This window comes from Canis lupus, chromosome 14, assembly GCF_011100685.1.
Source record: "Canis lupus familiaris isolate Mischka breed German Shepherd chromosome 14, alternate assembly UU_Cfam_GSD_1.0, whole genome shotgun sequence".
Classification (NCBI taxonomy): Eukaryota; Metazoa; Chordata; class Mammalia; order Carnivora; family Canidae; genus Canis; species Canis lupus.
Genome location: NC_049235.1, coordinates 35,444,468 through 35,456,671, shown reverse-complemented (window position 1 = coordinate 35,456,671; position 12,204 = coordinate 35,444,468). Strand labels below are relative to the sequence as shown.

General features: G+C 40.5%; 1 protein-coding gene across 1 annotated transcript in view; it reads right to left on the bottom strand.

Moving 5' to 3' along the window:
• The window catches only part of SP4 (Sp4 transcription factor), a 76,745-nt gene extending 65,295 nt beyond the window's left edge, over positions 1 to 11,450 (bottom strand). The window contains exons 1-3 of the mRNA XM_038557073.1: positions 11,222 to 11,450; positions 10,671 to 10,798; positions 8,525 to 10,079 (exon numbers count right to left, since the gene is read on the bottom strand). Coding sequence (XP_038413001.1) covers positions 8,525 to 10,079; positions 10,671 to 10,798; positions 11,222 to 11,228 — 1,690 coding nt within the window. The 5' untranslated portion in view covers positions 11,229 to 11,450. The remainder of the gene's footprint in view (positions 1 to 8,524; positions 10,080 to 10,670; positions 10,799 to 11,221) is intronic.
• Positions 11,451 to 12,204: the final 754 nt, after the last annotated feature.

Below are 12,204 nucleotides of genomic sequence, written 5' to 3'. Positions count from 1 at the left end.
CTAGATACTCTGAACCAGAAAGAAAGACATACTGGATCTGTTTGCTCCACAGGGTAAATTAACAAATTTGAAGCTATGAGTGCTTCCAGAGTTTGAACTCTATCAGCATCCTAGATTTTCCAAATGCTCTCCAATTCTACTAAAGAAAAAGTAATCATGTTGTGCATACTAAAGTGACAGTATCAGAAACATAACTAAGAGCCACTAAGATAAAATATCCTAACTACAAATCAATGTTGGACAATGAAGTATATGTCTAAAACATTAATGCTTTGGTAGTCACCAAATAAAGCTACAAATAACATAAAAAATGGCATCAAAGAGTACAGTAAGTCTAACAAATAGTGAAGAATAGAAATCTATTTATGAATCAAACTATTACATTTATTGCTTAATAAAGTTCACCTTAATTATACTACCACTATAATAAGAAAAATGGTAAATATGACCCTCAAATCCTCACCACCCCAATCCCTAAATATTTGGTCATTTATGTTTAAGATAGAATTCTCACCATATGCTGGATGGAAGTACCCAGAATAGGACCATATAATCAAATATTCATAGACTCTTCTATTTTAGATTAGAAGAAGACTTGCAGTTTACCTAATCAAACTTTTGATACAAGAAATTCTTCTATATTCTGCAGGGTCTCTGACAGATGACATCCAGCCTCAAAGAAAGATCACTACTCTGAAACAAACCATTCCATTACTTTATGGCACTAGTCTCTGTAAAGATACATATTCTATTAGTTTCCTAGGGCCAAACAAAACAGATTTTTAAAAAAATGCTTTTCATATATCCAAAGATAGTGGTCACACTTCCTATTGTTTTAACAATAAAACCCTCCACAGTTCAATTATTGCTAATGTGAAATGTTTTCCCGCACTCTGCATCTCAGAAATATCTCCTGATATGCTTGCCAGTTTCATTTAAAATGTGGCACACCTAGCAATGCACGCAATACTGTATAAATGGCCTGACAAACACAAAGTAAAGGAGGAGCTTTACTCTACTTAGTTCATATTAAGCCAATAAATCCCAAATCACCTTCACATGTCCTGCTGCCAACCTAGGTTTTTCATCTTGGGGGTATACAATTTCCCCTACCCCTTTAAACAGAGGATCTATTGTATTTATTTTGCTAATTCTGACCCAGCATTCCAGACCATTAAGATCACTTTGAATCTCAAGTCTATCCCCATCATAATTAATAGCAAAGTATCCCAGCTTTCCCTCATCTTTAAATTCATTTAAATAGGCCATCTTTCACTATAATATTTGTTTAAAAATATTCAACAGGACTGTGTTCCAGGATAGAATCCTATGCCATAATACCAAAGACTTCTATCGAAGGAGACAATCATTTTTCATGTAATTGAGCAATCAGGTATGAGCCTTAAAGAAATCATGACAGGTGCATTGGTGGCTCAGTGGTTGAGCGTCTGCCTCTGGCTCAGGGCATGATCCCGGGGTCCTGGGATGGAGTCCTGCATCGGGGTCCCTGCAGGGAGCCTGCTTCTCCCTCTGCCTATGTCTCCACCTCTCTGTATCTCATAATATACAAATAAAATCTTTAAGAAAAATTAACAATAAAGAAATCATGACTATCAATGCTGGAATCAAAACATATTATGGCGACATTATTTCTTTTCTCTACTCATCTGGAAACTCTAGAGAAAGAATAAATAAACCTAGTTTCTTAGTGAACCCATATGGTTCCCAGTGATCCCTGAAGTCCTTTTTAAATGCTCAGAAGCCAACTACTAGATAATTCATTCAGCAACTTTGTTAAAGACGTTATGAAACTCATCTGTCTGCAATATAAGATGTTTTCAAAAAGTAAGGTACTTATTCATGCTCAATTCTTCAATGCTGCACAATTTTTAAGTTATTTATACCAGCCTGAAACTGAATTTGAAAGTTCCTTCTGACCCTAGGATGGCACTTTATCTGGATCATTCTGACTTCCAGAAGGTAACTAAATGTCCCTTATCTCTTCACTTACCTTGAACAAATAATCTCAGTAAATTACAGGTCTAGTCATTTCAGCTGGAAGTGCATTTTCCTTGCTGGTTAAGAGAGGTAGAGTGGAGCAGCTTTGTCTTTTCTTCATATTGCACCATTATACTCAAGTAGTAAGTGTCTTTTGCTGTGATCTGAAGCCTTAAAAGTTGTTTAAAATTATTTTAAAAGCCTACTTTATTATGAGTTTCTGCTTTCCTGACATTATTCTTAAAATGTCAAGCTGCTTTGTTTTCATTCTTAATCCTGTGTCCTTTCTTCTACCTTTCATGTATTTTAAAATGTGAGTTTAACACAGAGATCTCCATGCAGCCACAATAGTTTCTACTCACCATGTCTTTTACTACCTTTAGTCATAATTGTCTGCCAGTGCCACAGGATGTTAGGACTAGAAGAAACTTTAACTGCATAATCAGCATTTCAATTTTCGAAACCATTTACTCTTTGTGGGACTTAAAGATATATCAGACACAAAAGGGTGAAAAATAGCCTTTACCTGTGAACTCATCCTTTTATCTTAGATCTCCTGAACAAAAACCTCAGAATCACAGATGACTTTAAATCATGGTTCTACCACTTACTAGAGAGCAAATTTTCTTAAATAAAGCTCATGAGGCTCTCTGTAAAACAGGCACAAGATCATCTTACAAAGATATCGTGGGTTTTAATGAGATAATATAAAATATCTAACCTAGCACCTGACACACTCTATGGGAAATGATAAATGTTTTTCTTCCTCCACAACTCTCTTTAAAAAAAAAAAAAAAAAAAAAAAAAAACATTTCTAAATATAGTTTGGGAAAAGATATAGTTATCTGGACAGCCTGAGAATTTGCTTACCAACATATAGAATTTATTAATCTCATTAGTTCTGATTTTGCTCTTTCAAGAGAGGACAAAATACTACCACTAAGATTCCACCATTAAACTCAATAACAAGGAGACCTAGGGAATTGTGCTTTTTACCAACACTATATTCAATATACTAAAGCTGAATATCCAGTGACAACAGACACAATTCATCTGGAGAAGACAAAGTCAAGCTACTCTCCCTGTCTGGTCCCTAAACTTCAACTACATTTACTCATCTACTAGCAAAAGATTTGGATAACAAAGCCAGCGATACAGCAGAAAGACAAGTGGAGCACCATTAAAATTCTAGTCCTGGGAATACCTGGGTGGCTCAGCAGCTTTGCACCTGCCTTCAGCCCAGGGTGTGATCCTGGGGTCCCCGGATCAAGTCCCGCATCAGGCTATTGGCATGGAGCCTGCTTCTCCCTCTGCCTTTGTCTCTGCGCCTCTCTCCCCCCCCCCCTCCCCCCCCCCCCGTGTCTGTCATGAATAAATAAATAAAATCTTAAAAAAAAAAATTCTAGTCCTCATTCTGCCAAAAAGTACAAGACATTCAACTTTTCTGGGCTTCAGTTTCATTTCTAAAATACCACTAAGGAATGAGGGAGGGGGAGAGATGCTCAATTATCTTTAAATTACATTGGTTAACTACAGTATCATGCGTTTATCTCACCATATACATACATAAGCAATTTGTAGTTCAACAGGTTCCCCTTTGCCACAATCTGCTCATTCATTAGGTAGCAAACTGTCAAGTATTATGAACTAAATCAAGAGTAGAAGAGCCCACAGATTTCCCCTTTCATTGTCAATTCTTTCTATGTCATCCCCCAAGTACTTCATGTAGCACTGTAGAACCTCTGACCCATATTTCTGCTCTTACTTATAACAGAAAAATACAAAATTCCTTTATAAATAGACTTTAGCAGTGATACCAAAAGGCTATAACTGGTGGCAATAACCTCAAAGATACTTTCAAACTAAAATTCTATCATCCTATAAATCTGTTATTTCTCTAAGACCTATCTATGGCACTTTCCCCTATCTTCTTTCTTAATCAAGCTTCCTTTTTTTTTTCTCTTCAACTTGCTTTTATGCCTGCTCCAGTATTCCTCAAGTATTACTTATTTATGTTCCTTGATTCAGATTCAAAAAGCAGATAATTAAAACTATTTCCCCTTGTGCCCCTCCCTATCCTGAAATCCTCCTCAAAGATGCCTTTCTAAAAATTAATGTGGCTCTACATTGGATATATTTTCATCGTCCGTGAAAAACTTAAAAAATTGGTAATGATATTGTTATGTCATCAACAAATCTTAAAGGTCATGCTATATATCATCTAATGGGTAAAAACAACTTGGTAATTCAAAACCTAAATCACTTGTACAGGGTACAAAATATAAGTTCCTCATAACAAGCTCAATATGTAACAAACGGTACTGTAAGATTTTAGAGAAATAAAACTACAAGAGCAAACTTGATTAAAAAAAAGAAATAACTAGATATCTATATAGTTATGCACACAAATGTGTTTATATATCTAGATATATATACATCCCATGTATGTTATTTTAAGATGCCTAAGAAAATCCAAATTAACAGAATATATGTATAGTGAAGAAAAATCATATTAGCATTAAAGTTCAAGTCAATACCTACTTTTAGTAGCTCTGTAAAAAAGATTTGGTGTAAGAGGCTGATTCTACTTCATTGTTTGGTTTCTAAATTAAATATAAACATCAATTATTTTGCTTGGGCCCCATTTTCCCTAATTATGAAGAACTGGCCTTCCCATTCCTGATTCTGCTACATCCCAAGGTTTCATACTCTAATTCCAAAAAAAGTAAAGTTAGACAGCTAAGTTTTTGAAGGGCCAGCAACATCTTATCTTTGAGTTTGAACTTTTGTGTAAGAATTAAACATTTTAATTGCCCCTAAAATGAAAAAAAAAAAATCCCTCCATCACAAGCAAAAACATGATCTGTTACCCAAAACCAAATCAAATCCTGTCAATGAAGTTAATTACAGATTTAGATATCAATGGTCCCCTAAGTGTTCTAAATTCTTTAAGCAGATGTAACTTCTAAAGTTCATTTTATTTAGGGCTCTTTGGCTACCTGAGTACACCATGCAAAATAGGTAGTTTTTTACCGCAAATATCTTGCTTTCCTCACTTAGTTAAAACTAAAGATGTTCTGAAACCAGCAGTACGATGTTATCTTTGTTATTAAGAAGGAATTCTTTTCCTCCAAAGTCAAACTCCTAATTCTAACAAGGAACAAACAGTAAGTATGTTGAAGGAACATATACTTAGTTCCCACTACAATTCCAACTAATTAAATGCTAGATGCTCAGCCTGGAAGTCAAGATTCTGAGAGAGACCAAACCACAGAAACACATTATGCTGAATTCATTATCAAGGAAAGAGATTCCTCCTAGGTTGTCACTAACATTCTCATTTCATAAAATCAAGTATGAAGCTCCCTAGCTTCACGAACTTCATATGATTACCTTACACAATTTTTTTCCTGTCCATATCATCCAGACCCTTCCCATATCTCTTGAAGAGTAACATGAGGATGGAGGATAACTTAGCCTGTTGTTACTGAGCTAGTCATTACAATCTGTCAAAGCCAACTATTGTTAGTAATTTTTTCAAGGCTGGTAATAGTGTCATAAATATTTACAGCAAAAATTTTCCCATGAATTAAATAAATTAAATACTACCAGTCAGGAGGAGGGGACACACAAAAAAACCAAAAAACCAAAAAGTACCAAAAGGTGGGGACACAAAGCAGAAGATCAGAACTTCAAGGACTCAGCTATAAAAGGGGTCTATGGGCACTTATTGCTCATTTTCCCTCTTCTAGAGATAGTGAAGTACCTGGTGTCCCACTCTTAATGTCTTAAAAGCTCAAAGCCAAAAGAAATTAAAGAAAAAAGAGCCATTTCATCAGCTTCATTAAAACTACTCCACAGCATTACTCCCAATCCCAAAGTGCTATCTTCTCCATCTCCTCTACACCTTAATTTAGCAAATATTTGTCAAGCACCTACTATATTAAAAACGTAAGGTAAAAATCCGTCAACAACTAGGCCAGATTAGTTACATTGACTTGTAGAAGTTGGTAAGTTTCTAGTCTTTAAAACATGGCTATCTTCTTAAAACGACTGAGCATATCTATTGGAATATAAACTCTTCAACATCAACGAAATTTAAAATCTTTTAGTTCAGGAAAAAAAAAAATCCAACTAGGTGAAGTTTAAATATCCTGATACACTTAAGTGAAACCCAAATCATGTAAACTCCTTTAGTAAAAAAAATAAAAATAAAAAAACTAGCCCTGAAAATGAAGACTAAACGTACCTCTTGGGAATGCTCAGCATATTGCTAGTTAATACATGCTTGTGAAATTAAAACCCTAAGTTCTTTTTGCCATCAAAATCCATTCCTTGCGGCACACATGAACTAGCTCCAACACCCAACTGCTTCGGTATTTTGCTTTATGGTTCACGACTGATGTCTAGATCCTTGGTTCTCAAATCTCAGTGAGATTTAGAATGACGTGGAAAGTTTATTTGAAAAGCAAATTCCTTGACCACACCCCCAAAGTTACAGTTCAAGAAAGTGGATCCTGCCTTCCTAATAATGTATCATTCAAATAAATATGAGTTAGGCAATCAGAAGATCACACTTCTACTATCAATGACTTACCCTCACAATGGGTAAAGGGAAAACTATGAGTTGTAACTGATACTAATTGCAGCACAAAATTAACTATTCCTAACCTAAGTTATAAATTATTCAATTACCTTAATCATAATTCACTAATGGTTAATACGCAAATCAAAATAGAAGTGAAGTAACTTTTGCTTTGATAATGCAAACTGTCATTCAACCCATTAAAAACAGACATTTTTTCAGAAATAAGATATTGTCAGTTTTTACTAAGAGTATGAACAAAGCAAGCTATGGGTTATAATCTAGAAAAATACTTATATAATTGTGCTGTAATAGCGTTAGGGGAAAAAGTACCACAGCCAAAATACCCTTTGATCAGGTTATTGTGCTGTCAGTACAGAAGCCACTAATCACATGTGGCTATTTAAATTAAAAATTAAATAAGCTAAAAATTCAGTTCTTCAGTTGCACTGTCCACATTTTAAATGCTCAATAGCCGCATGTGGCTAGTGGCTAACATATCAGATAGGATATACAACACTTCATCATCACAGGAAATTCTACTGAATAGATTTGGTTTAGAGGTAATAGGCATCTAAATAAAACTCATAATCTGTTATTCTTAATCAGAGAACTCTATCTGGTAATACTCAATTATAACTATATACATCAACTTTAGGTATTAACTGTAAAACAAAAACCCTAGCATAATTTTCCTGAAGCTTGTTTCAAGAAAGGTCATTAAAAAGTGATGTGCTGGGGATCCCTGGATGGCGCAGCGGTTTAGCGCCTGCCTTTGGCCCAGGGCGCGATCCTGGAGACCCGGGATCGAATCCCACGTCGGGCTCCCGGTGCATGGAGCCTGCTTCTCCCTCTGCCTATGCCTCTGCCTCTCTCTCTCTCTCTCTCTGTGTGACTATCATAAATAAATAAAAATTAAAAAAAAAAAAGTGATGTGCTTATTCATTTCAGATTATCAAAATAAAAATATTTAATTAAACTGATCTGACAGTATCAAAGGCACTAAAACACAACTAGGTTTTCACCAAATCAGAATCAGTAAAGTGTTTAATTATGAGAAAACAAAAGCTATCAGATAAAATAAGACGAGTCGAGAAAATTTAATACTTAATAAGACTAGTTTTCCAAATAATTCAGAAGTCCCTCTTTATAGAACAAATAATTGCTTTACAATTGGTTTTAAAATGACCTTATTAGAATTCAAATTAGTGGCATTCTACTATTTTCATTTTTAACTGCTTTTCAACAACTTCACACTAAAAATAATGGAACCATAAGATTTAAATATAATTTTATATGTAAATATTCAAAATCCTGAGAAAATCCTGGTTTTAGCAGAAAGCACACATAAAAATTGATTTGTAACTTAAAATTGTTCTCTCTAAACTGCATCAATATCTAGTTTAAAACAACACTGTATACTAAAATGCAAAAGGATGAGCAACAAGATGCCGAAGCAAAAGGAACTTCCAATTTAAGAAAAAGCTAGCCTTATTACAAAGTAGAATTAAAACTCCAACAAGTTCACAACTGTATTACCAAGTCAGCTTTAAACCCACTTCCTTTTAAAGAAGATATAACCATTTTTATTAGAGTTCTTTCTGAAGAGTTCAAGTGTATTCAAATATGATCTCTAAATTACAGAAGACACTCATGACTCTAATCAGGAAGTTTTGCTCCACAGAAGAGTAACTTTATAAAAGTGTCTAGCATAATTTAACACATAAACCCTAATAGAAAAAGGTACAGATGTGAATGGGTCACACTGATGACTATAGTTATGACAGTTAATATAATATTCCTTTGATTTTAGATTCCTTATAATTATGTTTATTTCAGATATCTACATCAAACCTAAGAGTTAGCAAGGAAAAGCAGTAACTAATTACTATTAAAAACCATGTAAAAGGATCTTATAGAGAAAAGACCGTAGTAACTTACCTGCAACACTAGTGATTGTAACTGGAACTCCTTGCACTTGAACACCTGCAGCACCCAGGTTGGCAACACTCACTGTCTGAAGGTTAGGCACTGATGCAAGCTGGGCAGTATTCAAAGTTATTGGGGCACCAGCAACAGCCACAGGAGCAATCTGAGCAAGAGTTGTGCCACCACTTGAAGACACTGGGGTGATGGTTAATTGTTGGGATAACCCAGCATTCTGAACTTGCAAATTTGAAAGACTCTGAATATTCTGAACCTGTACAGTTTGCCAACTGATTTGCCCTGAAGGTGTTAAAGTTGGAGCCCTGATAAGCACCTGAGTCGGATTTACTGCTTGAAGTTGAACATTCTGCAAAGGCTGCTGCTGGATGGTCTGAATGGTCTGCCCTGACTGAAGTTGAAACGACTGCGGTGGAATAGCCTGAATAATCTGTTGCTGAGGCTGTTGGATCTGGATCTGCTGTAAGATAGGCTGGCCTACAATCTGCACCTGCTGAAGAGAATTTGATTGATCCTGTGTATTCTGTATTCCATTAGACTGAAGCTGACTGGAGCTCTGTGCTTCAGACTCAGTAGCAGCAGGTGTTTGAGATTCTTCAATAGTGCGTTCAGAACTACTGGCTGATGTGCTTGCATACTGGCCCGTGTCTGCTGAGCTCACTAACGTGTCACTGCTCGTCAGAGATGTTGAAGCAGTGGTTGTGCAGGTAGTGGAGGAGGAGGGAGATTCCGGCATAGTACTGGCAGAAGCAGTGGTGGTGGTGGGTGTGGAAACTAACTGACTCCCGTTGGAAGTCCCACTATCAGTAGTAGTAGCAGGCTGGCCAACCTGTCCAGTCCCTCCTCCAGCAGTCACGTTGTTTATCACTGGCAAAGCTAAAGTCACTCCTCCAATGTTAATTGGTAGGGTTGTTACAACTTGAGCCTGAGTACCAGGAAGGGTCTGTAATTGCAGTGGTATTGAGACACCAGGTCTAATTTGGACTGGAACGGTCTGATTTGCCAGGTTTTGAGCAAGAATATTCCCAGAAGCTGTCCTATTAGCAGCTGTGAGTATAGCTTGATTATTACCTGCAGAAATGAGCTGAATTTGGCCCTGCAAATCCTGTAGAGATGAACTACTAGTTGGATTGATTTGAATTTGCTGGCCTTCCACTGTCTGAAGTTGAGGAATCACTTGGTACTGTACACTACCACTTGGATTTTGCACTTGTATGACTTGAAACTGACCAGGGGTGGAAGAATTACCTGATTTAGTTTTTGTAGGGGATGCACTCCCGTTATTACTGCTGGAAGAACTAGATGAACTAGAAGCTGGTTGAGAAACGTTATTTTCTTTTGAAGCAGGAGGAGTGGAGGCAACAAGTTGCCAAGTGTTTCCAGCAAGCTGTGTTGTTACCAGTTCTAGCTGTTGCGGTTGATTTTGAAGTTGCACCAATCCTTGGCTTGGATCTATAATTATTTGTTGTTGTCCAGTTGCTTGATTTTCACCAGGAGTCCCTATTTTGCTGCAAGTAGCTGCCAGTAAAGCCAGAGGAGAGGGCTGAGAGTCCTACCCAAAATGAGATGGTAAAGGAGAGGGGGGGGGAAAAAAGTGGGCGGATTTAGTGGAGGCTAGTAGTTGGAAGGGGTTTGTTTGTTTGTTTATTTGTTTATTTTGACAGCTCTACACTTCAGAACTTACTCAGGAAGTGACAAACCAAAAAAAAAAAAAAAGAAAAAAGAAAGAAAGAAAAAGAGAAAAGAAATAGCAACAAAAGCAGTAAGACAGAAGGATAAGCAAGCAGATATGTAATATAAAGTTCAAATAAAAGGAAATTTCTAACAAACTTTTCTTAAAGTATATTCTCATAAACTCAAAATGCCCTTGGGAAAACACACACACACACTGTCTTCCACTAGTCTTGAGTTCCTGATGTCATTTTAAACAACGTTACCCCTCAAACGTGTGAAATCTTTATGAAATTACAATTTAACTTCCTCACTCTCAGAAAGATGCTTTGAGCGGATGGGCATTTGTATTCTGTTCTTCAGTTCTGGGCAATTAAAGGACAGAACTCCCTCTCTCCCCCTAACGTCTCGTGATGAATTTTGTTTTTTGCTTGTTTGTTTTTTATACCTATATACATATGTCTGCTTTTACCTGGGAGCCTGAGGTTTTGGGTTTTTTATTGTTATTCTCTGGCTCAGAGGTTTTCCCTCCTTCTGTAGCCATCGCCGCCGCTGCTGCCGCCGCCGCCGCCGCCTCCTCCTCCTCCTCCTTCTTCTGATCTGCAACAGACCCCCCCCCCACGACAACAGGTTATTAGGATTATTATTATTCGCCTTCCCCCCCCTCCCCTCCTCTCCCCCTCCCCCGGAACATTAATCTCCATAAACCCGCGATCCACGCACACGGGCAGGGGGTGGGGGAGAAGGAGGGAAGGGAGGAGGGGGATATCACAAAACGTGGTTTGAAACCCGACCCATCCGCTCCAGAGCAACACCCAGAAGGTTGTTCTCTCTCAGACATCAAGACAAAACACAACCCTCCTTCCCACCCCCTGATACCCTCCCTTCGTCTCCTCCTCCCCTTAAAGCATCTCGGCGGCCCCGGGGGAGGGGGGAGAACCGAGCAGGGTCTGGGGAGGGAGGGAGGGAAGGAGGGAGGGAGGGAGGCGGTGAAGGAGACCGAGGGGGGTGGAGAATACGTACCGCTCATCCCGCATTAACAGGACAAACCCTCCGCCGGAGACACAGGGATAGAGGTGGGTGGGGGTGGGGGCGAGGCGGGAGGAGAGGCCGGTCCCGCCCGCCCGCGGTGGCTCGGAGGAGGCTGTAGCTGGCACAGGCTCTGCCTCTTTTTCCGCGAATGGCCGCCGCTGGGCTGTGGCGTAGCAGCTCCTCTCTCCGCCCGAGCCCGGCTGACTCGCCCTTGATTGACAGCGGCGGCGCGCGGCGCGGGCGGCGGCGCGGGCCGGGGGCGGGGCCGGGGCGGCGCGAGCGCGGCCGACTCCCCACCCCCCTCGGCCTGTCTCCGCCGGAGCCGCCGACTCTCCACCCCTTCCCCCAGCGGATTGGCCGCCGACCTGCCGGGGGCCGGGGCGCCGGGGCCGCCTCCTCTCCACCCCCTTTCCCGGGGCGATCCCTTCAGCCGCTCTCCTGTCCCCGGCGCGGCCCCTCCGGCGCTCCCTCTCTCGGCCTCCTAGCGCCGGCCGCCGCCGGCAGGCCCTCCATACAGCCAAACTTGTTGTCTCAGGATATCCCGCCCCCTACTCATTTCCCGGCGCCCTCCCCCCGAAACCTGCTCCAGCACCCCTCAGAATCGCCGCCAGAGGGGAAAAAAGTAGGGCCGTCGCTCAGGGGAAGCGCGGGGGCCGGGCGAGCGGGCGCGCCGACCACCGCCGCCCCGGCGCGCCGGGCGGACTGCCCGCTGCCCCCTGCGCAGGGAGCATGGCTTTCCCGAGGCGCATCCGGACCCGGGCGCCCTTTTTCCCTGGCTCGGTCCCCATTGGCTGGGCCCCTGGTGACGCGCTCTGAGTGGTGGGAGCCGAGGGGCGGCTCGCCGCCTCAAAGGCTGTCGGGTCTTGTAGTTTCCGGCGGCCGCGGCGGCCCCCGCCGAGGCACCGCCTTCCCTCCCGCCCCCGGCCGAGGCCTGGCTGCGGAGCGGAAAGCTGCCCGAGGGGGCGGGGGCGGCA